Genomic DNA, 27,030 nt, shown 5'->3' with positions numbered 1-27,030 from the left:
CTACATATAAGATATTGCTCGATATTAAAAAAATTGAATAGCATCCATTCGTTCTTAAAGCAAAATATATTATTTATGAATAAATTGCTTTTAATAAATAATTATAGAATGCATGGCTTTATAGAAATATATTAAAAAGGATGCTAAACAACTAAAGCAATTAATCAATTATAAATGTTTTTTTTAAATTATTTTTTTAATTTCTAAAATTAAAAAATTCAAAACCTAAAATAAAATTAATAAAATCTTAATATTTTATTTTTTTTAAAAGATGCTTAAAATTTATTACTCTAATTATATAATTATATTTAAACAATGTAATTTTGGAATTATAATAATTTTCCTTAAACAAATAAATTAAACCAATATAAAAGAAAACTTAATTGATTTGTCAATTCAATTAAGGATATATATATGTTTTCACTTATATAAATGGCCTATCATTAAAAATGTTGATTTGATTTATAACAAAAAAAACTCACTTATTTTTATTCCTAGAGAAATAAATAATTTTTCATAAAATTAAAATAATATCCTTGATATAAAAAGTTTAGTTTACTTTAACTAAAAGAGATATCTTGGAATTAATTCTTTTAATAAAAATAAAATTTTTTATAATTAGACTAAATTTATTCTTTTTATTAATGTGTATTTACTATTATAATTTGCTATTGAGTATTAAAATAAATATCCAGAATTTATAAGAAGTATAAATATAAATTTTGATAATTAATGGTGATATAGACTCTATCAAAACATCGGATTATGGGAAATCTTAATAGTATTATATTTTTTATCGATGCAAGTAAAAATTTCTTGTCACAAAAAAAATAATCAGAAATATTAATTAATAATTTTGAATTATATAGATAGTCTAAATATTATATATTACATAAAATGAACAAAGTTATTTCATTAATTTTGCTCATTTTAACATGTAGTCATGTTTCTTTTGCGCTAATTAAAGTTAGCATAATAAGAGAATATAAGCCACATTAAAAATATGAAAGATTCCTGAGCTCTGATGCTAATGTATAAGCTAGTCAGAGCAATAAAGTAGTTTCACTTGAAAACTACTTTTAGATGAAATACTTTGGTACTATATATGTTGGTAAGAATTAACAAAAGATGAAAATGCTTTTTGATTCAGGATCAGATACGATGTGGATAGGATCTAAAACTTGCAATACTTGTAGAGATAGTGTAATTTTCAACTAATTTTTATCATAAACTCAAAATGAGTAGATAATTTTATAGTTTATTGAATAGCTATTTGCCTAATAACTGATTTTGTTTATCTATCTTAAAAAATTAGGGCATAAATAATTTATATGACTGTATAGAAACTAATGGCTGTAAGTATACAGGAGACCCTATAGAGACAATTAGATATTTAAAAGGTTAGGTAGATGGATATCTAGCTAGTACCATTGTAAACTTCAGCAATAATAATTCTGCATCTCCTTTCGATTTCAATTTGCTTTTGATTACTAATGTAAAGGATCTAGAATCCTATGATGTAATTATATTTATTTATTTGAGAAAATATTTATTTTAAATTGATAATTAACTTCTAATTTATTATTATTTTGATTAATTTAAACACATATATTTTTATCATTTCAATAAGGCAGATGGAATTATTGGATTGACTTACTAGGTAAGCTATAAAAGATAAGATACAAGAAGTCCTTTTGTTAAAGAACTGTTCTAAAGGAAGATAATTAACGATTAAAGTTTTTCAGTATATCTCGGCTTTAAGAAAGATGATTCAGAAATAACATTTGGAGGCATAAATCAAGACAAAGTTAATCCTGGTTCCAATTTCATTTATTATTTAGTACCTCCTATTTAAGCAATGTTTTGGGAAATAAGCGTTTAGAGCTTAATCTTAGGAAGTTAATCTTATGACATGTCCTCTAGTACTACTATAGTCGACTCAGGCACTTCAGTCTTATGTTTTGAGACTTAGACATTCAATAATGTATATGAATTTTTAAAGTAAAATGTAAATGGGCTTTAAAGAAAAGATTTATACTTCACATATAAATGTGGCTAACCTCTTCCAAATATTTACTTTACTATAATTAGTGCAGATGGAAAAAAATACAAATATTCTATAGAATCAGACTACTATACTATTAAACTTAATGGTGATTGTGCTATCCTTATTGATTTGTGCCCAAACAATAACATTCTTGGAGAAGTATTTATGAGAAAATACGTAACCCATTTCAAGTATAATTACAAAGATAATAAAGATGCAATAGGTAAAGAAATATTTTAACAAATTATCATAATAAAAAAATATTTTAATTAAAAGCGTTTATTAATAAATAATAAAAAATAATATTTTAAATACTACTTTATTCAACTAAAACAAAAAAATAAATTAAATATTTTATAATAATAATTTCAAAAATAAAAAATAAATAGATAGATGGATTTAGAATTTACTTTTGATTAAAACCCTTTATTCTTTGATATATTTTAAAGCATATTAAATTATTTTGAGTTTAAAGTTATTTTCTTAAGCCGTTTTTTAAAGTATTTTTAAGTTTAAATTGAGTTTAAGAATTGAAACTAGAAATTAAAAAATATTTCATAATGATATTACACAGATTTACTCTTTTTATTGATCTTAAGTGTAATTTATTTTATAAAAAGGTTTTGCATTGTCTATTGCAGATCCTAAAGATAACTATCTTAATGATTCTGAAAATTAAGATTACACAAAATATTATATACTTGGTGGAGTTGGTGCAGGTGTAATTATATTAATTGTAATTGTAATTTATTACTTTAGAAGAAGAAAAATAAAGTAAAATATGATGAAACAGAATGAGTAATTATATTAAAAGAATGTTAATAATACAGATATTAGCTCTAAATCTTGATCTTTTATTTATAATCTTTTATAAAGCATAAAATCAATGAATTAATAAATTTTTACTATTAATAAAAAAATAAATATATAAATAATATAAATAGATTAAAATAATTAATAAACCTAAAGTCTATGTATTCTAATTAAAAACTTTTATATGAAATTGAAAGTTTTTTATTTGTCTACATAAAATTCATTCATTAATATTAATTTTACCGATCTGTTTTTTTAAATTGTATAAATATGTTTGAGGACAATCAATATTTTTTTACAAAAGTGGTCAAAATAAACAAATAATTTCAAAGTTTTTACTTTTATTTACACATTTATTCACAATATCTATGAGATCAATTAAGTTTAAAATTTATCGTATAAAACTCCTTGCATGACTTCTTTGATGAATTAATTTGAAGTAATAAAAATTTTAATAGTTAGATATATCAATTTTGATTGAAATTAAAAACTTTTAAAAAAAATATTGAAAAGAAAATTTATATCACATACAAAAAGATTTAAATAAAACAAGCAATAGGTGTGTTTTACAAAATATAGTAAAGGGAAATAACTTAAAAATAGGTTTTACTAGAGGTCATATGAGAAGGAAATTTATATACATTATATAATTTGTAATAACTTACATTTATAATGTAGTAGGAGATGATAACACCTTTACATTTGATCCAACTTCTTATCAAGTCACTGTACCTGATTTAGCTGTTTCTGTTGCTACAACTTTAGATAAAAATTATATGTATGTTGCTTCCGGGGCCTACGGTGTCTATACATATGACATCAGTGACTTGCAAAATATAAAACTAATGTATAATTTTGATCTCTAAGGTGACACTGATAGAGCAAGGAGAGTATGTCTTTTCTAAAACGATTAAGCGCTGATTGTAGCTTATGAATTAGGTGGATTAGTAATTTATAATATATCAAACAAATAAACTATACCAAGCATTTAGGTGTAAATTTAGTCATTATATGCAAACACAATAAATGTATATTAAGATACGATATTATTTGCAACACAAACATAATTATACTTTCTTAAGAAAAATGAGAATTATGCAATTAATTAACCGATTCCTATAGGTACTTTTATTCGCAATATAAGAGTATACACAATCAGAGGAAAGCCAGTAAGTTATTTTATATTATTTTATTTTCTATTGCTTAAAAACTCCCCAAAATTAATATCAGAAATTTCTTATTTTTGTGGGTAAAAACGCTTGAATAAATTAAAATTTTTATATAACAATAATTAATTATATCTTATATTTAAAAGTACGCCTACTTAACTTTAGGACAATAGGGTTTAGTGGCAATAGACATACAATCGTAGGCTATAGTATAATAGTACTCTATAAGCAAGAGTGAAACTTTTGATATGGCTGTAGATAGTTAAGGATTATATGCCTTTGCTGCTTTAACAATTTATGGAGTAGATATGTTTGATATTTCCTAACTAGGTATAGGTACCAATCCAAATATCTAGAAACCTATATCATAGATTATACAAAACAATAATTTCTATTACTCCATTTTTATAATAGGAAACCACATGTACTTATCATCTTATGGCAAAGGGGTTTAAATATATAACATGATATATTAACCAACATTTAATCTTTAATTGATTTAAGAAATTATCTTAGTTGGCGATACTACAACCATTTACACAGATATTAATGAAACTGAGCTTTTTTCAACTAAAAATAATGTTGTACACATTAATTAAAGAACTTCTCCACTCCTTCAAAATATAGATTTAATGCCAAATTTATAGAATACTCATTAGTAAATTAGATACGCAATAGATAACTCATATTTGAATGTGGCATGGGATTCATATTTATATAAAAACCACTTTTTGATTGTTCCATATGCTCATTTATATATAATAGATATCACAGATTTTAATTCTTTTGTAAATAATTCACAATCTTTAAAGTTTACTCCTACTTAAGAATAACCTTAATCATCTACTAAATGCGACATGAGTAAAGAAATAATAGGTTCTGATCCAGGTATTACAAATACAATAGATGGAATTGCAGTAATTTTTTTTCGCCAAATTAGTTATTTATTAGAAACTTATTTACTTATTTAAAATTTAAAGGTTGATGAGGTAAATAATTTGCTCTTTTTAGGTAGAAATAAAGCAGGAATGTTAATTTATGATATTATTTATGTAAGTAACCCAGAATCAGTTACTTTGTAATTAAAAAATTCTATGACTTAAACAAATTTTGAAGTAAATGATATATTTTTATACACGGTTGAAAAATAAATTACAATTTTTTGTGCTTTGGGAAATTTTGGCTCATCAATTTTGACATATAGCATAAATAGTAACTCATTTGGTAGTGATATAAAAAATTTTCCATTAAAAGACGACTTTTAAAGTTCAAGAATAGTTAAAGTCCTCTCAGTGCAGGATAAATACCTATTTGCAGGTGCTAGAAGATATGGAATTTTAGTTTATGATTTAAAAAAAGGTTCTCAAGATCCTATTTATAAAATAAGAACTGCAGGAGGGGAAGATTTTGAGTTTTCTCAGGATATGAAGTAATATTTTATTTTTTTTACTTTTATTAAATAATTATTTTTTAAATAGATATATTTATGTTGCAGACTTTTTAAATGGATTTTCTATCATTTCAATTTAATTTGATTAATAAAATAATCTGATTAATACTCCTACTATTTTATCAAGAGTGCTACTTGATGGGTAAGCTATCATGGTTTAGAGTTTAATAGATTAAAGATATATCTTAGTTGGGTCTACTGGAAACAAATTAATTTCTCTTATTGACGTATTTAATAAAGTAAGTACTTTATTTCTTTAATTAGTTAGTTAGTTACTTATTTACACCTTTGTTATTAAAAATTTGTTTTTAGAAATAAAATTATCAATAAGATATTTATTTAATGACAAAAAAATTAAACAGTTTAATTAAATACCCCTTATAAAAAAAGTATAATCCAACTCTAGTTCAAACAATGAGTCCATAAAATGAAGTAATGTAGTCTTTTGTTTTAAGAAAAACAGATTAAGGATATTTTATTGTCATGCCAACTACTAGAGGACTTAGAATTTATAACATGAAAAGGCCTTTTGATTTATTCTACGAAATTATGGATGTTAATACACAAATTAAGTAATCCTATTAAACCAGTTTGTTGGTAGGAGAAAATTTAAAATTAAAGTTGAGTCCTATTAATCTTTAAATGGACTAAGTATATCAACTTAGTTCAAATCTTTACTTGATACAAAATTTAATTATACAATCTATACCTAATTACATATCTTTCAATCCAATTGTAAATGAAATTAATTTGACCTTAAATAAAGATAACATGGGAGTCATGGTGATGGTAGCTTAAGTAAAGTTTTAAGTTATAAGATAATAATTGTATTTATAAAATTATTTATAATTTAGTTCCTTTTCTAAATAAGTGAGAAGACTTTCTCTGATGCTGGTTTTACTAAAAATGCCTTAGGTATTCTCTCAGATGCTTAACAGAGAGGATTTCTAGATAGCAAAAATTATCCTACAGATATGATTCCTTCACTTCGACTATGGACTTCGGTTTCAGCTGAAAGATATGTGGAAAATGGCAAGTCAATAAGTGATGTTAAATACTAAATAGAGTCTATTTTTAATAGTAAAATAGTTTATATTCCAATTAGGCTGAATGTTATGAACTCTATTACATTTAATAACTAAAATTAAGATAATACTAATTCTTTAATATTATCTACTTTATCGAATACAGTTAGAATAACAATAACAAATTTAGATAAAACAGTTGGCTAATTCGTTAATAAAAAATATGATTAAATATAAACTGATATTAGCTCTGATTAACAAAGAATATCATTGAATGGAGATCCTACGCAAGTAAGCAATGCATTATCATAATTAGTTTTTAGCAGTCCCCTCCTTAATGGGATAAATATAGTGAACGCTTAACTTTAAGCTTCTAAACTAACGATTCTAATAGAAGATAGTATAAATGCACCAATTTAAAATGAATACCAGTTTAGAGATGTTAAATTTTTAGTTTACAATACTTAGCCTTAGATTATAAATCCTATTTAAGTTCAATTTGAATAATCGTAATATTTTAAAAATGATCAGTTAACTAATCAACTAATTTTTAATTTATTTTGCAAATTTAATATAAAAGCTTTAGCAGTGGAGTTATTTACATAGAAACAGATTTCATCTTTACTTTAAATCAATAAACATTTAATGATACAGAATCCCTAGTTTACGAAGCTTATCTACTTTCAGGAAATGATGAAATTCTATTAACAAATAAAGACAGCAGTAGTTGGATTCATTTTGACAATAGCACCTTAAAATTTACTGGTTTTGCTGGTTATTCAAAACTAGGAAGTAAAGCTTATATTAAGGTTAAAGTTAATGACGGGTATTACTCTACAGATGATATATTTATTATCAAAATATATGGTATTCCTTTTGAAATTGTATTTAATCGTTTTATAGCTGCAGTCTCTGGTTTATCTGGTCTTTTTGTTGTTTGGAAAATGAGAGGACTAATACACATGATTCTATGTAAAAGGAGGGTAAAATTATTAATTTAAAAAATACAATATTATATTAAATTAATTATTATTATTATTGATTAAACCATTTATTTATTTACTTCTAGATAAGATACTCAACAGAAATAGTAAAGATAGGTGAAGAATACAGAAAATAAATACCTGTAGTTATTCCTTACATAGACAGATGTGCAGAATTTATCTCGATATTCTTAAAATACATTGAAGCAAGGAAAAAATAAGAGCTACTTAAACCTAAGAAAACCCTGTAATTAATTTTTTTTTTATGATGCCATCAATAAATATATTTTTTAAAAGGTTCTGCATTAAGAGGTACAAACACCCTTTAGAGTACTTTGTTGAAGAAAAGCAGTTGAATCATTTTACAGATGAGTCGGCATAAGGATAATCTTAAAGTTACAATATAATTAATATGGAAAAAGCAATAGAATTAATGCTAGAATTTACAAACACAATAAAATCAGAAGATAGAATAGTACCTAAAAAGTGGTTTAAAAGTAAATCTCACATAAGTTAGAAAATATTATCGGCTTTACTTAATTACAAGTATATGACAGAGTTTGATAAAAAAACCTTTGAAGTTTTCAAAACTTTAAAAAAGAAATCAATTTTAAGAAGAAAATATAAATCAGAAAGATATTAATACTTCTCTTCACTTGACTGGTATTTAGAGTTTGTTAAAATTAACATTAATGAAGAAGATATCTACAACAAAGAAAACGAAGTTAGATTACCTGAAGTTTCAGTTAACTTTTCTAAAATCACTAAAATTTACAATTAGACACAATATAATAACCAATCAGAATTTGATAATAAAATGTACGAAATAGATTAATAGAGTTTTATTGAAGAAGATTTCTCTAGTTAATTAAGCTTAAAAATACCTGGTTGCAACGATCATTTACTAGTTGAAAACTTAAAAAATTACTCATTAGGTAAAGCAAATTACCATTATTTTAAATTTATTAAAAAATAATTTTATCTAGTTATTTATTTTTGAAAATCATATTATTTCTTTAAAAGGTATTGTTAGATAGCTAGGATTTTTTGAGGCATTAATATAGTCTACAAGAGGTTGCAGTGTACATGTAGACCCCTCTACAATAAATATTATTAAAGCTATGAAAAAAACTATTTCTTAAGGTTTTGTTAGAAAGGTAAAAGAGTTTATTAGTATGGATTACGACGACATAGAATTACAGCTAAATAGAAAGCTACCTAATTGGTTGACTTGTGAGTGGTAAAATGGAAGTATATACTTAAAAGGAACTCCTGAAAAGAAAGACATGAGGAATTACTAAATTAGGTTAGAAGATATCAGCTAATTTATCCTTATGAATTATAAACTCTTAATAATTGATGGAGATAAATAATAAACTTAACTACTCTAACCTCATATAAAATAGGAAATGTAAGATCATTTATCGTTTGATGATAACGAAGGAGTAGAGACACTAAACGTAATGATCAAAAAACAAAAGCAAATGGAAATGCTTAAATCTTAAAAGACAAAATAAAAAAAATTAATGGATTTAGAGTAAACTAATCTTTAAAGCAAATAAGAGAATCAAGTTATTTCACAAGATAATAATAACAATACAAATAATGGCAAGCAAAGTAAAGAAAGCAATTCTAATTAAAATCAGAATAATCAGGGAGATAATACCAATTTCTTTTTACCTATAACAAAAGATGAATAGACTAAATCTTTGAGAGGTTAAAATTCAGATGAAAAAGTATTAGATTAGTAAAATGTTTTAATTTAAATCGAGGAATAAGAATAATGAATGAATTAATTTTTTAATTAAGAATTTAGACAATATTATTTATTTTTCAATCTTAAAAAAATTGGTTAAAGCAATAATTTTTTATGTAATTTCGCTGACTTTAATATATGTTTTATTAACTTTTATGACAGTATTAATAAATTTTTATTTCTAGATTTTAGATAGAGTTTTTGTGAAAAAATTAATACATATTTAATTTAATAAAATAATAAGTTAAAAATATCTTTGATAAGTGAAAATAAAAAAAGAAAATAAAATAATTATTTTTGAATTTTTTATTTTTTTTAAGTAAATTTTATTTTATGATTTAATTGTAAAACAGCATATTTTTAATTTATAAAAGCAATAAATAATTTTTAAAATCAGAAATCTTTCATTTTTTAGAAATTATTTTACATAATTAAAAAATAAATTTTTTTATAAATTGAATTTTAATTAAAAAAAAATCTATTATGAAAATTAAATTATAAAACAATGATGCATCTAATAGTGTTATATACATACATACATACCTACCTAAAATAGACTAAAACATAGATTTTATTGTTAATTTAAGAAAGCAAAGAGAAAATTAATTAAAAAGGATACAATTAAAAAACAAAAATCCATAAATAAATAAAAGCAAAAATTAATCAATATATCACAATTTAGGATATTTTAAAGAATTAGAAAGTTAAAAAATATAAAATGAACGGAGAATTATTTTACTAATAGGTTAAGTTTTTAGAACCTCACCTCGTAGTCAAAATTTGCGATTACTATATTAAATAAAATACTTTTGATGAGCAATGGATCTTAAAGGAAAAGATTGCTGCCCTTTTGAAAACCAGATTATACGATTAGTTAAATGCTGAAGTACTCAAACTTAAAAATCACTAATTGCCTGATTTGAAGAAACGTAATTTGACTTTATTTTTTTAGCTTAAAAAAGCTAAAGTTAAATTATTATAAATTAATTTAATTAAAATAATTTTAGAAATTGAAGCTTGCAGATTAGAAACTGCTGAATAAGCATTAGGTGATAAGGCAAAATAATTTTTCGAAGATATTATGAAATTTTACAATGAAATCGAAAAGGATAGATTTAAAGCTTCTACAATTACAAAGTTATGTGGTGATATTGTAATAAAGCATTTTATTATATTATTTAAATTTAGTTTTTCTTTTAAATAAAATTCATTATTTATTATTGCATTTCATCCTTTTTAATAATTAATATTTATTTAATTCATAATAGAAATTTGGTTTGTTAAGAAAATTGGCATAATATAGTTTCATCTTATACGATGTTGGTAATTACGATGTCTCTTTGAAAATCATCAACTGCATTTACAGTCTCCTCTAAAACCATCAAGATGATCAAAGCATCCTAAATATTTTATGGGGAAAAATTGTAATTACTACTTAAGATTCATTTTATTAGTCATTATTTAATAGGTCTAGATTACTTATTGATTGATAGATAAATTAAATTTGTTTAAAAATAAATATCTTTAACCAAGTATAAAGCTAAGTTTATATTATAGCAAATTTAAGATAAAATCAGTAGTAGCCAATAAATTCAATTTATTTAAAAATCAATAATCATTTCTTGCTCGCTCAACCCAAAATTAGTTTTAGTTTCACATATACTTATTTAATTTATTTGTAATTAATAGGGTTGTGAACTTTATGTTTAAAAGTTTGATGAAGCCAAGGAAACAATTAGAGCCATTAGAAAAGAACTCGAAAAGGAAGTAAAAAAAAATAAATTTTAGTATTTAGCGATGTTTATAATTTTATTTGATAAAAGGAATTTTCTGGCCACTTTTAGATTTACAATAGAGCCTACTTAATTTATCATGCTATTTATGCTTATTTCTAACCTAAGTCTACTGAATCAGTAAATTTCTCATTGCTTTTAAAATAAACAGTTAATTTATTATTTTTTTAAATAATTTAGGACTTTGAAGCCTTTATTGAATTAATTACTGGAGAATAGTATGTTGCTACTATTTAGATGGTAAATGCTTAATTTTTTATTATAAACTTATTCATTGTTTATTTACTTTTTTAATAGGTTTGCTCAGAAGTTATTAGATATCATGCTTGTGCTCTTTTATTGACTAGAAGCAATTAATACCACCTCACTTAGTTTTTGAATAGCTTCTAAAAGGGAGTTTTTGATTATAAAGATAACTTAATTGAATTCTTGAAGTTGACTTTAATCGATTTCTAATTCAATGCTGCTGAATAAACTCTTAAGTAGCTCTCAAATGAACTTTCAAAGGATTATTTCCTTTCAAACTAAAAAGAACAAATTATCACTGCTGCTTAACATCTTTTCTTCAAATCATATTGCAAAGTCTTTGATATTGTAGAAATTAAGTAAAAATTTATTTTTTTATTGAACATATGTTTGATATTTTTTATGAATTTATTTATATAGGATGGTTAGTTCTTTCTTAAACTGTTCAGCTAGCGATGCTGAAACATGGATTGTTAACTTTATTAGAGTATCAAATATTGATGCTAAGATTGATTCTGAAAATGGTATAGTTCACATTACTAAAAGATAGAACAACTTTGATGAAACAGTAATATTTTTTATCCCAAAAAAACTGAATTAAAAATAAAATAAAAACTTTATTTAATATTAAATTAGATTAATAATAAGCTCAGAGAAATAGTTCCAAGAACAGTTTTACTTGTTAATAATATGAAGAGAATCATTCCATAAAATTGATTGAAATATTGATTCGCTCAAAAAATAAATAAGAGTAATCAACGAAATGACTTGCTCATTATCTAAATAAACATCAAAAAATAAATAATTTAAACAACTTATATTTTATTGATATATTGAAAGAAAGGTTTGCAATTAATCCAAAAAAAATAATTAGGAGAATTCAATTTTATATCATATTTAAATACTATTGGTTATATTTTAGTAAATTTGCAATTTCCTTCTATATTTTTCTGTAAGTTTTACTGAAATTTTTTTTTTCTTTCGTTTTCTCTAACTTATTTTTAGAAAAAATTATTATATAATTCCTAATTATTTATTTATTTTCTCTGACAAAATTCTACATATCAAAAATTATAATTATCCAAAAATCAATCATTATTTTATAATTTATAAAATATGTAATAAAGAATACTTTATATTAATTACTTAATGGTTTCTTATAAATAATTTAAAAAAGAAAAAGAAAATCCAAAATAAAAGAATCGTCATCGCTATTTAAAGAACTGGCTGGATTAATATCATAAATACAATAATAGCATTTAAGGATAATTAATTTTCAAAATATTAGAATAATACAATTCTATATTTTATATAGAAATAAAAATAATTAATTTGTTTAGATTTATTTTTTAAGATCTTTAGGAAATAAATTCAATTATTTAATTAAAAAATTTAAAAGATTCTGAAAATAAATGAATTTAACTAATTGATAAATTTAAAAAATACTTACAAATTTTATAATAATTTTGAATAATTTAAGTTATTGCAATTATAAACTAAATTTTTTATTTTATAATTAATTTATTTATTTTAAAATGTTGTTAATTTTATGAACTTAAAACTCACTTAAATAGGTCATCAAGATCACTTGCGTTCTTGATGGGTTAATTTCTTAATAAAAGTGTATTTGATAGTTGATTTAAGAAGTTAGGTGAAATGTGATTGATTGCGCCATTTTGTGAAGCTTGATTATTTTGGTTGTTGTGATTAAATCCTTTAAGTTTCATCTCATAATTCATGAACATTTCTTTGGCAGAAAAGATTCCTTTATAGACTTGATAAAAATCACTGAGAAGAGACTTTAATTAATTAAGATTGTTGTTTTCGAGAGAGAATTTGATGATGCAATCAACTAGAATTTTCTTCTAATTATCATTAAATTAAGAATATTTTTCTTTTTACTAGAAGCACTTCATTATATATTCTCTCAGCTATTCGCAATGATCTTTGTTGATATCAACAAACTTTATAAATAAATTTGAAATATTGTGAATCAGATTGCTATTTACATTTGTTAAAATATCAATAGTAGTATCTAATATTTTAAGCACGTATTCTTGTGTTTAAGGGAATTGCGAACAATGTTTTATGAATTCATAATAAAATATTATTATCGAGCGAGTCATTTCATAGTGAGATATACTTTTGATTACATCAAATGATAATTCTATAACTGCTCTAAAACTATTGTGGTTTAGATAATATTGAGTAAATTAAGTAATCACCTTGAACTATATGTCATAAAAGTTTGTAATTAAATCTGGGTCTTTATTTTTATCTGCAGGTGCAACTTAGTGCTATAATTGGATCTGTGGATACAATACTGCAGGCTATTAAGGATCTGCTTGAGTCATAAATTTTATATAAAATTAGTTGTATTCATTGAAATATTGTTCAAGCCATAATAAAAAATTTTGATGATAGCTAGAATTTTTAGTAAGGTCTAAAATCTATTTAAAAATGCTCATTGTTTCAGAGAATAATATAGGGTTTCTCTGTGAAATTTTGATGGAGGTGTTGAGGAAAATAATATATTGGTCGTAGAAAACTAAATTATTATTTTGATCATTAAATATCTTTGTCACGTATCTGAAGATGCTAGTGAATTAGCTGATTAAAGGAGCTGCATTAGTTTTCATAGTGAGTACATCAAATGCTAGAGTTAAAAACTCAAAGTTTTGTTATACGAAAGTAGCTATGCTATTTTTAACATCTAAGCCTATAGCTTCAGTACTAAAGCCGCTTAGGAGACTCTAGAGAATTCCTATTGCCCTTAAAAGAAGACTTTCTTTTTCCTTTTATTCTGTGATATTTTCAATAGAGCTTTTAGTGTTGTCTAACATTTATTAAATGAGTTAAAGAAGGTTCTAAATAGCTTCTAATTAATGCTACTCGGTCTTGAGGCTCAGAGCAAAACCAAATACACCTTAAATAAATTCATCCATTACATCTTATCTTACTATCTTATTTATATTCTAAACAAAAAATTGTGCAACAAATCTGAATGTTTCAATATAATTATTCTAGCCAACTCCTTTAATGATACCACTAAAAGTTTGGGCTGACATAAGCCCTAAATTATCATCTAGTAAATATCTTAAAATAAATTTAATTGTTGAGTCAAAAAGCTAAGGGTTTTTGGTTAGTTCCACCTAAGCGTTATAGAACAACTGCATAGCCATGCTTACAGTGCTTTAATGAGCAGGAAATTCATTATTATTGACAATAAAATCAAAGAAGTAAGTGTAATTCTCATCATTACCCTCCAAAGGACCAGGGAACATATTTTCAGCCATAGTCTACACAACAAATAAGCAAACTTCCTATAATAATTTATTTAAAAATATAACAAATTATATATATGTAAGTATTTTTCTTAATAATTTTAAGCTAAGAAAATTGAAATCTTTAAATCTATTTTATTTAAATTTTTCACAATTATTTGAAAGATGATTTTAATTAATTTAAATTTGATTAGATAATAAATAAAAGAAAAATATTTTTTATTTATTTTTAATATGAATTGTATTAAAAAGTGTGTGATTGACTAATTACCACTGAAATATAGTAATTTTTGTTTGCTTCGTTTGCATCAGTGAAATTATTTTGAGCTAAAAACTACTCTTTGTTAATCAAAGTGTAAAGAATTTAAAGCAACGAATTGATTCCTTATTATCCCCTAAATTAGCTGAGAACATTATAAACAACATTAAAAATATCACGTGCATAAATTCTGTAATTTTAAACTCTTATTTTAGTAAAAGCTGAATCTATCTGGTCAAGATCAAAGCTTAAAGGCTAGTGACCTGAGAAATCATCATCTCCACTGTCATTATGACAACAATCATCCAATTTATATTGGCTAGAAGAAAAATCTGCTCCAAATTCACTGCCATCATCTGCATCTTAGAATAAAGAATATTTTTTGAGAAGTTAAAACTTCTTTTATTTTTTCTTAGCGTCTCCATCTAATGTAGCTGAGAGCTTTTTAAGCTTCGATTTTTCAAGAACAGTTTTAAAAACTTCTAGATAGGGTTAGATCAACCAATCAGATGAAGGATCCTAAATATTTGGTACATATGTTTTAAGTGTGCGATAAAATGATACCCAAAACTCAAAAGTTGTGTATGAAATGCTTCTGTTTGGATGTTAAGTGCAAATAACCATCAATTGCAATAATTTTATAGAGTGCTCAGAGTTTTCAAGTATTAGAATTGAGAATTTTTATGCTATCTCTGTTGTAATTTCAACATAATATTTACAAAATTTACTTTCTGGATTAACTTAATCCATAGTTAAAAAATCATTTAACCTAATTGCTAAGGCATCTATAAGAGTTTTTAAAGATCTCACTTCCTCTATTTTAAGTAAATTCAGTGACTACTTAACGTTGGCTGTTTCTAGTATGTCAGCATTGTTAGAGTGCTTTATTCCTTCTAACATAATTTTAGCTACTCTTTCAAACACTTCTTCATCAATTGAATTAAGTAAAATAATAAGATTTGTAACCAAAGGTTCATCTAAAAAAATTTGATATTTGAATTAGCTTCCTGCCCAACTTTCAATGCAATCTAAAGTTTTTAACCCAACATTTTGATTTTAATGTCCAAGAAGTGTATTGAAAATGCCTGACAATTAGGAAGCCTAACTCTAAAATAGTGATCTAATTCTTTGGAAAGCTTTCATATCTGTAACAACCTTTTCCATATTTTCTTAATTAGCTACATTTTCTAGGATTTCAATTCCGCATATAAAATATTCATCACTTCCTTCTATTAATAATTAGATAAAAAATTTATGAAACTTTGAAAAAAACTAAGATAATCTTTTGCTGTTTAAAATTATTTGACTTTAAGATATTAAAACATTGTTCAAATAATTTATTAGAGTATTTTAATTTCCTATTTCAGCTTAAATAAACCAAAATAAATCATTTTTTATAATTTAAATTTCATATGTTAAAATAATTAAAATCTTACCTAAACGCATAAAGGCGCAGATATCTTCTACGAAAGTTTACCAATCTTAAAAAATTCCAGTAAAGCCTAGGATAGCAATACTGTGAACTATTTAATTTTTAGCTACTTTAGAAATAACTTAATTCCCAAATGAACAGTACTGCTAAAGGACATTGAATAAAAATTTGCGAAGCTCCAACTTCTACTGTGAACTCAATTATGAATAATGATTTTTTAATTTATTGCATAATATTTATGCGCCTAGAGCCTATAACTATTAAGATGGAGGATCAACAATCATTTCACGTGCTACCATCCAAACTTCACTACAAGTTTGAAATTGTAAAATATATTAGTTTGCTGCTTCTTTTTCATATTCATTATTGCTTTATGACAACATTTTGTATTATCTAATAAACTCATCTTTAGTGAAAACCTAAGCTTATGTTTATTACTAATTTTATTATGACATTTTTCTTCTTCCTTTTTCTTGTCAGTTAAACTATATTTTATTAATCCTTTTCTTAAGACTCGCTTGTTCAACACTTCTATTTTTGATCTTTTTTATTGATCTCTATCTTAATTACTTTATTTTTTTATATTATTAACTAAGTATGTATGTATGTATCCTGCTAAATCACTTGATTTTTCTTGATCTTTAGTTCGATTACTTTGGAAAATTATCAAATACAACAACACTCTTTTTTTCTAAATTTTTTGATAGCTTTTCTAATTTTCTTTATTTTACGAATTGAAGGTGATACATACATACATACATAAATACATAAATATTCTTACTTTTAGACAATCTGAAAATTTACAAAAGAAAAAGAATATCTTAACCTTTAGATTTTCTTTTTAGTATCATCTCATTTATTTATTGCAGACTAAGTCAATAGTATCTATCTTATAATCAAATTTTAATAATGCGCGACAAAGTACTTAACCAAAAATAAAAATTGGTTTTTATCCAAAAGTATTTTTGATAAAAAAATCATAATATAAAAATTTAAATTATACATTAGAAGCAAACTAGAGTAGTTTAAATCAAATTCACAACCTTTCTAATATAATCAATCAATAAATTTTCACTTTTATTTCAATAAAGGCTATATAATTAATGTAAATATTTTGATAAATTTCTTAAGATTAAAATTAACGAGGTGATCTAATTTTTATAAGTTTAATTCTTCAAAAAAAAATAGTAAGTACTCATAATTTTTATCATTTCAAATAATTAAGAAAAATTACTTTTAAAAACATGTAAGATTAAATTTATTTTTAGATTTAAGCTCAGTAGTATTTCTGATATGATTAGATACTGAATTAAATTAAAATTTTTGCTTGAATTAAGTAGGGGAATAAATATATTTTTTGTGCATGATTTGTGTAGGTAATAAAAATATTATTATGTTATCATAAGTATTAATTAAATAAGTCAATAGATTTATTTAATTATATTTTTATTTAATAATTTAACCAATTTATTTTTAAACAAAACCTAAAATAGGGTGAAGGATAAAATATTTTCATTTCTATTTTGTTTTGAAATTTTTAATTGAAATAAAACAATTTTATCTAAAATTTTCTAAAAACATTTGATTAAAGTTTTACTTGAAAAAAACAGTGAAATAATAAGATATTTTATGATTGCGCGTGTTTTAATAAAAGTATTACTATTTTATCATAAATATAAAATTAATTTGTTATGACATTTCTTTATTTACTAGTTTACTAATTTAATAAGTTTTTAAACTAAAATTATTCTTAAAATAGATTAATCCATGTAATATTTTATTAATAATATATTAAATAAATAGATATTTGAACATTTATGGAATAAAAGTATTACTATTTATTTTATGATAAATATAAATAAAATATTTACATTTACATTATTGTTTATTTATTAACTTAATAAGTTGTTAAACTAAAATTATTCTTAAAATATATTTAACTATTAAATATCTTATTTAGTAATTTAAATTAAAATTTGTATTGAAATAAACATTTTATCAAGCATTTTCAAAAAACATCAATTTATTTATTTATCTTTCCTCAATTTAGTATCTTCTCTAAAAATCTCTAATTAAAAGGTGAATTATATACTTTTCTAGATTGTCTTTGCACAAACGCGATTTTCATTGATTAATTTATTCCAGATAAAGGATTACTAACATTAGTAGAATTAATTGTAGCTGTTGTATGTTAAGTTTATAATTTATTAGCTTTTTATTGCTTTATAAATTCGATAATTTCTTTGTTTGACTTGAATTTACTAACATGATTTTCAAAGTTGTCTGATATAATATTTATATTTTTAGAATTATTCATCTAGGAGTTGATATCCAATCCATTAGTTAAATTTGAATCGATTTGATTTGCATTTTGAGTGCAAGATATATTTAAGTTTCCTTAAGATTGTAAAACGTTGTAGGAATCAAAGCTTAAGTTATGAGTTTATTAAAGCTTATTCAATTTATTTTTTTAATCTGATTAAGTGATTTTTACTTATGAATCATTTTAGAATGTTTGAGATAACTCCATTAAATCTTTCTGTAATTTATTCTAAGTAGAAGTTCTTCTCTAAGCATCTTTTTTTTGATTTATTTCATACTTATAGTATTCTGCTTAGTTTATTAAAGAATTTTATATAGAGCCTCCACTTATTTGGTTATTGAAAATATTCGTACTTTATAAATATTATTATCCTTAAGAATCTCCATATCCTTTCTATCCAGATAAACTTCTTGCGTTCTTTGTCACACGATTAATTTTGTTATTTAAACTATCTTTATTTTGTAAACTTTAATTCTGTATATATGAAGTAGTAGGTAAACTAGTATTTAAGGAATTTTTATTTTAAATTAGAGAATTCCTTCTTTCTTTTTAAGTTATTTCAACTTCCAAAGGAAGCAATTGTAGTTTTTAATTTACTGTTTAGATATTGGAAGTCAAACTCCCAAACGCCTATAAGTTAATACTCTAATATGGGTTAGATTTTATATTAATTCCTTGTACATTGATTTCATTGCTTGAATTATGAGATTAATTATTTGATGCGAATTAAGTATTGATTATTTAAAGAACTTTTGCTTTGTTTAGTATTATATTGTTGCCCAAAGCCGTAGTTTTATTGTTTAATTAGCTTTCATTGTTTATAAGAGACACCATATTATTTGATGCCACATTTTTATTATTTACACTCCCCGTTAGTACAGATTATCCGCTTTAGTTTAGAGAATTCTATTATGTTTGCTATAAATACACATTAGGCTAGGCAGATGATGTTTAATTTAAATGAGTGGAATTAGATAAATTTTTACTATTTTACCTACTTGTTAAATGACCTAAATTATCACCTGCTTAACAAATTTGAGAATTAGCCTATTGCGGTTCATTATTTTTTTTAGTATTTTTAGTTGATATATTTTTAGTGAGCTGTATATTTAAGGGTTATAAATCTGAGCATAGCATATTTAATCTATCATCTGGAGATACTTACTAAGTTTTAGAACTATGAATAAAGTTTCTATTTGTCAAATTTTAATTTTTGTTTCTCTTTTTTTGAACTCCTCTGGTTTCTGAAGGATTAGAAAGTAATATTTAATTGTTTTTAACTTCTTCAGGAAGTACATTAATATCATCAAAAGAGCTTTTTTACTCAATAAACTTATCTTAATTATTATCGTAATAATGTATAACCAAATCTTAACTTCCTGATCTTTTACTTTTAAGTTTGTTATGCTTTTCATTATTTTCCTATTTACCTATTGCACTTCTTAATTAATTATTGACATTATTGTTAAATTGTTTTATAATCGTAGATTCAGTTAATTCTTTACTTTTTGAAAAAATTTCTTTTTTCAGTTATCTTTCTGGAGATTATTCCTTGTTTCGAGATGGCTAAGTCTTACAAAACCTAGATATAGACTATAAAGTTATTAAAGTTTAAGTGCAAGCATCGTTAAGGATAATATTTTATCCTTTAGCATTTTATTTTGTAATAGTTTCAATATAAGAATTTGATATATTATTTTATCTGCTTTGCATTCGATTATTTCCAATTACTTTTAACTTTTTTTAATCCCTAACTGTTAACTGCAGCTAAGTAGCCTACGGCCCAACATCGTTTTTTTTCATAGCAACTATTTGATTACTATAGTTTATGTATCCTTACCTTGTTAATTTATAAGTATTTCTACTTAATTATACTAAAAAGTTTTAATTTTCCTCCTTTGGTGAACGAAATATTGTTTTATAGAGATGAGAAAATTATTATTATTGTGGATTTGCACTGTTATTAAAGGTTTGATTATAAGACAAGTCATCGGTTTTTTAATTAGTTTCACTTTAGCTAGCAACATTTTGACCTTAGTTCAAACTGTTATATATAAAAGACTAATTTTCTAAATTTTTCATAGGACTTGTACTTATAGATTTAGCATTAGAAGAATTTATTGCACTAGGAAGTTTAAATTCATTATTTGTTACTATTTAAGATTATTATAAAGAATTTTATTCACTGTTAGCCATTGTAATTTTAGAAGCCTTCTAATTATATGTCTACTACCAATAGCTATTTTTTCTATACTGAGGTAATTCTGTTTTAGCACCACTTTATCTAAGCTGGGCAGAATTATAAACACACTCTTAATAAGATTTTAATTCACTTTTAATATTGTTATTTCCTCTTGATTAATTAGAAGGATTCAAACTCAATGAGTTCTAATGATGATGTGAATTCCTTGAAGATAAATCTAATGCCATCTAGTAATTATTTTATTTCTTAGAAATATCATTTATGTCTATAATATCTATCGACTCTTCTTCATCTTATATTTTTATACTAAATAATGATAAACTCTTTTCACGATTCAGCCATTCTTAGTAATCAGTTTGTATAGCTATACTAGTATTTTAGGCTGACTATGAAGAAACCATGTTTTTTCTCTATTTTATTTCATCTTCTTCAAATGTTCTTTACTTCAAAGCAGACTTAAATGTAGTTGGTGAAGCATTCTCATTTTTATACATTGAACTGGTATTTTATTTTCTACTCTAAGATTGTTTCGATGTGCTTGTATTACCTCCGTTGTTTGTAATTACAGAATTTAAAGCAGAATTTTTATTAACTTTAGCTAAATTTTCATTTATCGATTTAATTTCCTTTACATTAAGCTCATCTGCGCTTGGATCCGAATCACTACCTGAAGAATCATTATTTGTTTTAGTCTAGTCTTTATTAATACTCTTTTTCAGAACTGACTGCACATCACACTTGAAGTTTTTAAATAATCTTTCATAAACATTCATGCTTTTATAGATCTAAACATCTATAATTTATTTTCTATCTGAATATGAATTTTCTCCTTGGTTTTGCTGCTACTCAGCCTTTTATTATTCCAGCTATTTTTAAATTTCCATCTCATATTCTTCTTCTTATTTATAAAGTTTATACATAGATTTACAAATAGCAGATCCGATTTCCTTATATTATTCGATAGTAAAATGATTCTTTTCTTAATTTTTATTAGTTGAACCATAAAAAGATGCTTCTAAAGTTAAAATATTTGTTTTATAAACTTTAAAAAGCTAGTTAAATAAAGCTATTCTCGCTGTGTTGGATTTACTTTACTGCAGCTTGAAGGTGCAGCTTGAAAAATCTATAAATTTACATTCTTCAGCACAGACTAAAGGAAATATTCTTGACTCTTCAACATCATCATCATTAGGATTTCCATAAAAAAAAGCATTCATTCTGGTATAAATTAAAACATGAATAAAAATAATTTTAACAAAATTAATCATACTTTTTGCTGTGACCATGCAAGTCAATTATGTAACGAATTTTATATTCCCTAGAAATAGAGCTGATTAATTATTTTATTGCATATACTGTTGTTAAATATTATTTGTCTGGAGTTAACCAATTTCTGTTTAAATCTACACCACTTAAATCTGTTCTATAATTACCATGAATCACTCCATCTGGATTGACCATAGGTACTACTTTAAAGACACATTTTTCTCTCAAATATGAAGCTTCCTCACTTTTTAGATTGCACAAATAGTTAATAACTCCCTCAACCATCCAAGATCCAGGAGTTTCTCCTGGATGCTATCTTGCAATTATGATTATTGCTTATTTAGATTTTTGGTTTGCACTTGATTTTAACTAAAAATTAATTACGATAAAGAATAAAATAATTAAATATTTATTTACTTATTTTGGAGCAGTGATCGTTAAGATATCGCATTTATTTTTTGCTAGAGTTAAGCAAAGTTTTTTTCTTTAGCATATTTTGCTCATTTCTGAAGGATTTGAAGAAAGTAGTCCGCTTAAATAGTTATTTAGATCAGTGTAGGTGTAAGGATAGCAATGAGCAAAATAAACTGTATCATTACTGTTTTCGAATTTATAGCTGAATTAAAGTGTGTAGTATGTTTTTTTTTCTTGCGATTCTCTTAAGATTTAATTTTTAAAGTAAGAAATATTAAAACCTCCTCTAAACCATCCCTATTACTCTTATTCATTTTTCTTCTTTGAAAATACTACAGGTCTCATTCCATAGTTAAACAAACTATCATTTTTCATCTAAAAAAAGAATTACAAAAGTTTAATTAAAATTAATTTACTAAATTGACAATGTTGAATCTAACTATTTGATTTTTTTAAGTCCCTTAAACTGAAAAGAAAAACCATTAAGTATTTCCTTTAGAGTTAGTATCGTTCTAAAGTACAAGATCATACTCTTTTGGTCCTATCTAATTTAATAATATGATCATATTTACTTAAAAAACATAAGATTTCCCTAAATAAAGTAAAAATTACTTAATAGGCAGCAAATAAATTTCCACTCTCAAAAGACGAATCCATTCTAAGAGTATGTTTATATTTTAATTTATTAAGAGATTCAGTATTTTATTGCTGTTCTATTATTTAAGCTTTTTCATTATCTTACTGAATAATTATTTTTGAATTTCTTTGTAAATATGATATTAAATCGTATTAAGTGGTAAGAGCATCTCCTTTTTCATCATTCACTAATTTTTTTAAATCACAAAAAAGGCCAGAGAAATATCTTTTCTTATTTAGAGGAACAAAATTGTAATTTGTATTATCCATCTTTCTATAAATAGGTTCCATACTTCCATATATTTCTTATAAAGTACCTTCTTTATTAGCCTTATCTTTTTTAGAAGCAGCTTCAATTTTTTTACTAGCCTTTTAAATAAAAAATATTGCTTTAAAAAATGTATGCATTAAATTAAATAATACAAATTTCATGTTTTGAGGAGTTGTCTACACTAACTATTTACCATTTTGATTGTATTCATTGAACTATGGAAGCTTACTTGATAAAGAACAATAAATCTATTTAAAAATTAAATAAAAAATTCTAAAAATTTACTTAAATACAAATTTATAAGCTGTTTTAACTAAATCATCATTTTAATTATAATTTAATATAGGATTAGGTGGAGGTAAGTAATCGCTATTATTCGAATCAGAATCCTCATTTTCATTGCTCTCTAATTTTTAATTAACTTCTTTTTTTTACAAATTTTCCTTCAACTATAATTTTATTCTTCCTTCATTTGTAGAGATATTAGTTTAAAATCTATCCAAATTAACACTTTCCCCCTGCTATTATTCTTATGAATTAACATAATTTTCTGAGGTTTATTCTAGTTTTTCATCTTATTAAATTGTTTGTATTTCTTCATTCTACATTGCTAAAGTAAAATTGGAGTAAGTAACTAAGTCTAATTTTTGGCACTTTATAAATTATATACCAACTATTCTTCTTATAATCTATGCGGTATTTCAACAGCTATAAAAAAGTATCTCAAAAGTGATTATTTTAGAGAAAAACTAACTAATCTATTGACTCCTATAGCTATTTTTTACACTTATAATTAGTAAAATAACCAATATTTTTTAATCAAAGATTTATCTTATTACTTTTATTAATTATTATTAATATGTATTTATTTGTGTATTTTTAGTGAGTGGACAAAGATAATTATTTATATTTTTTCTTTAAATTTCATCAAGAATTCTCATAAAATTTATTATCACCAACGAATTTAAAAATGGAATATGACATTTTTTATTTCAGGTAACCAAATATTTACTTCTAATAGTTATTAAAAGTTATATAAAAGGCATATTCTAAGCATGAAGATGTTAATATAAAAGTACTCAAAAAATACTTATAAGATATCTGATTAAAATTGCTTTATACGAATAGGTAGTACCTAAGAAAAAAAAAATCAAAAAATTTAAACTTAAAAAAAATAATTTATTTTTTATAAAATACTTTTTATATTTGTCTGATTTTTGTAATTAAAATTAATTATTTTTTAATAAAATTAAAATAAGTAACAGTAATAAAAATTTTTTTAGAAGATTAAATATTTTAATAAACTAGCTTTTTTAATTAAAGCTTAAACTTTAATTTTAATTTTCTTAGTTTTTATTTTTAATGTAAGAGATTATTTTATTAACAATTATTCCTTTTTAATTTAGATAATAAGAATTATAGGACTTAAATTAAAATTAAAAAAAATTAAATAAATTTTAATCATTTTTTTTATTTGTTGATTGATCTTTCAAGCTTGGTCTATAAATTAGAATTTTTTACATAATGAATTTTATATGCTTTTGAATTAATAGCATACATATTATGAATTTTTTTGACAAATTTTGTTTTTTTATAAATAATTTAAGGATTTTAGAAATGACAATTAATATTACTATTAAATTCTTTAATTAATTTACTTTCAATTAATTATTATATCAGATTTTTTTAGCAGGATATAATATATCACAGAAATATTAAAGTTCTGAAAAAGATAGTTAGAAAATGGTGTAAAACCTATAGAAATTTTATTTAGCTTACAAAGAAAAATAAAAAACAACAAAATTATTATGCAAATAAAAAATAAATTTCAAGAAATAATATGTTATAAAAGGTAAGCTTTTTCATATTAGGTAAAATCTTCACTATATTGAACAATTTTTTCACTTCTTTTCCTTCTGAAGATCGATGATGCGCTATGCGTCACGCAAACCTGTCTCATAAGCACCATGAATTGTCATCGAATCGGTAGTATGAGAAGCTTCTCCAGCAAAGAATAGTATGTTATCAACTGGCTATTAATAAATATAGCGAGAGCTACCAATATTTAAAGTTGGCATTGAGTAGTTACCTTAGATGTATTCAAAATTAGTAAAATCATTCCACATAACATCTAATAATTCTTCCTTTGCATTTGGGTATTTGAAGACACGAGTCATTTTTTCTAAAACTTCATCAATAAGAGCCTACCTTTTTTCAGGATCTTGCATTTCATCCATAATATCACCAGCTAAAAGACCAGCCAAGACATTAGTTTGAATTTCATCAGTATCTTTCTATTCGTGGTATTGATTCCACAAGAAACTGATTTTAGATCTTAAAAAGATTGTCCTTGCATTATCAGGCCAGAATCTATTCTTAAATTTGAAATGGATTTTACCTCCTCTTCCGAGCTTCATACGACGAATAGCATCTTACTTTTAAGGTGGTAATTCTGGATTAAAGCGAATTGTTTTATTTTACAACTAAGAAATAGGAACTGTGACAATGATATAGTCTCCTTCGTATCTATTTCCCTACTTATCGAAAATGATAACTCTATTGAAATCCTTTCCTTTACAGTCATCTTCGTCATTATCTTCATCTTCATCATCTTCGTCTCTTTATAATGGGTGTTCTTTTTCACCAAAGTAGTTGATTTCAGTGATAGGAGTAGAGTAATGAATGAAAGGTAATACAGATTCAAAAGCTTTTTCAATGATCTCATAGTGAGAAGTGTTCATCAATATGAAATTTAAGTCATGATCACTCTTTCTACCACTTTCGTAATCTCCGTATGCTTTTACAGAAATTTCATTCAGAGAACCTCCGTTTTCAATACCCCAGAAAGCTTCGTACCACTGGTAAAATTGAGATTTTAGTCCCTTTTTGGTAAAGAAATTTTAGAGTGACTGAGAGTCGTCTTAGATGTCTCTATTTTAAACAACTTCATTGTAGAAGTATTAGTCATTGTACTTGTTTAAAAATTCTTCTCTATCAATGAGTTCTTCTTTTTCAATGTCTTCAAAGTAATGATTGAGTGTGTCATCAGGTTTAAGATCAGCTCCCATTTTCAGGGCTAGATGGTAATAAGGACTGTTCACTTTGTGGATTTCCTCGCCGCCTACCTCGAGGGTGAACCCAGCAAATGAATCATCCTTACGTATTCTTCCTCCAAACTCCTTTCGAGCTTCAAAAATTTGAACATCAAATCCATTCTCATGCAAAGAATGAGCAGCAGCTAAACCAGATATACCAGCACCAATAATTAAAACAGATTTCCGTTTGGTACTCATCTCACGTAATGGCGGCGTCTTTTCTATATTAGGCAACAACAGCAGTAGTACACAATTTATCCCCCCCTTTTCGGAAAGCTTTATTTTTTTTTTGATTAAATTAATTATAGACGAAAAGAGATTAGGTTTGTTTTTTAAAGGTAATTTCAAAAACTAAAAGCAAAGAATTAATTGATTGATTGAAATTTTGTTTGATCATTATTTGAGTGAAAAAATTTCCACATGATGCAATATTTAGCTAATTTCAATAATTACTCTTTTTTGAGCTAAATCGATAAAATATTTTAGTTTAAATATACTCAAAGATGCTTTTCATTCAAAATTTAAGGTAGGATGATCAAAAGTTGAATGATTTTTCAATAAAAAT

The 27,030-nt window shown here is 24.0% G+C and overlaps 6 protein-coding genes across 6 annotated transcripts; 3 read left to right on the top strand and 3 right to left on the bottom strand. All coding sequences in view use genetic code 6, as the record gives it.

Annotated features, from left to right (window-relative positions):
* Positions 1 to 897: 897 nt before the first annotated feature.
* On the top strand, positions 898 to 2,897 carry TTHERM_00600720 (eukaryotic aspartyl protease; the record flags this gene model as incomplete). The annotated part of the gene is made up of 4 exons (XM_001032543.3): positions 898 to 1,203; positions 1,316 to 1,519; positions 1,631 to 2,270; positions 2,668 to 2,897. 4 exons carry the CDS (start codon positions 898 to 900, stop codon positions 2,895 to 2,897), a joined length of 1,380 nt encoding a protein of 459 aa, XP_001032543.3.
* A 583-nt stretch (positions 2,898 to 3,480) lies between these two features.
* Positions 3,481 to 9,274, top strand: TTHERM_00600710 (PCI domain protein; the record flags this gene model as incomplete). Its single annotated transcript, XM_001032542.3, has 10 exons — positions 3,481 to 4,029; positions 4,176 to 4,946; positions 5,010 to 5,458; positions 5,508 to 5,718; positions 5,870 to 6,277; positions 6,334 to 7,013; positions 7,085 to 7,487; positions 7,574 to 7,734; positions 7,785 to 8,422; positions 8,511 to 9,274. 10 exons carry the CDS (start codon positions 3,481 to 3,483, stop codon positions 9,272 to 9,274), a joined length of 5,034 nt encoding a protein of 1,677 aa, XP_001032542.3.
* Positions 9,275 to 9,961: 687 nt separating this feature from the next.
* Positions 9,962 to 11,999, top strand: TTHERM_00600709 (eukaryotic translation initiation factor 3 subunit E; the record flags this gene model as incomplete). The annotated part of the gene is made up of 9 exons (XM_001470601.1): positions 9,962 to 10,172; positions 10,251 to 10,396; positions 10,512 to 10,667; positions 10,933 to 11,010; positions 11,067 to 11,156; positions 11,217 to 11,276; positions 11,334 to 11,641; positions 11,703 to 11,850; positions 11,919 to 11,999. 9 exons carry the CDS (start codon positions 9,962 to 9,964, stop codon positions 11,997 to 11,999), a joined length of 1,278 nt encoding a protein of 425 aa, XP_001470651.1.
* Positions 12,000 to 12,844: 845 nt separating this feature from the next.
* TTHERM_00600700 (hypothetical protein) lies at positions 12,845 to 16,712 on the bottom strand (the record flags this gene model as incomplete). Its single annotated transcript, XM_001032541.1, has 3 exons — positions 12,845 to 14,605; positions 14,838 to 16,054; positions 16,262 to 16,712. The coding sequence occupies 3 exons, from the start codon at positions 16,710 to 16,712 to the stop codon at positions 12,845 to 12,847; spliced, it is 3,429 nt and encodes a 1,142-aa protein (XP_001032541.1).
* A 1,586-nt stretch (positions 16,713 to 18,298) lies between these two features.
* TTHERM_00600690 (zinc carboxypeptidase family protein) lies at positions 18,299 to 23,978 on the bottom strand (the record flags this gene model as incomplete). Its single annotated transcript, XM_001032540.2, has 7 exons — positions 18,299 to 22,001; positions 22,054 to 22,418; positions 22,467 to 22,838; positions 22,880 to 23,008; positions 23,076 to 23,468; positions 23,523 to 23,598; positions 23,656 to 23,978. The coding sequence occupies 7 exons, from the start codon at positions 23,976 to 23,978 to the stop codon at positions 18,299 to 18,301; spliced, it is 5,361 nt and encodes a 1,786-aa protein (XP_001032540.2).
* A 1,293-nt stretch (positions 23,979 to 25,271) lies between these two features.
* Positions 25,272 to 26,663, bottom strand: TTHERM_00600670 (flavin containing family amine oxidase; the record flags this gene model as incomplete). The annotated part of the gene is made up of 1 exon (XM_001032538.1): positions 25,272 to 26,663. The coding sequence occupies one exon, from the start codon at positions 26,661 to 26,663 to the stop codon at positions 25,272 to 25,274; it is 1,392 nt and encodes a 463-aa protein (XP_001032538.1).
* Between the last annotated feature and the right edge of the window lie 367 nt (positions 26,664 to 27,030).

This window comes from Tetrahymena thermophila (genome assembly GCF_000189635.1).
Source record: "Tetrahymena thermophila SB210 genomic scaffold scf_8254563, whole genome shotgun sequence".
NCBI lineage: Eukaryota > Ciliophora > Oligohymenophorea > Hymenostomatida > Tetrahymenidae > Tetrahymena > Tetrahymena thermophila.
The sequence above is the reverse complement of the archived record's forward strand: the minus strand, read 5'-3'. Positions and strand labels throughout refer to the sequence as shown.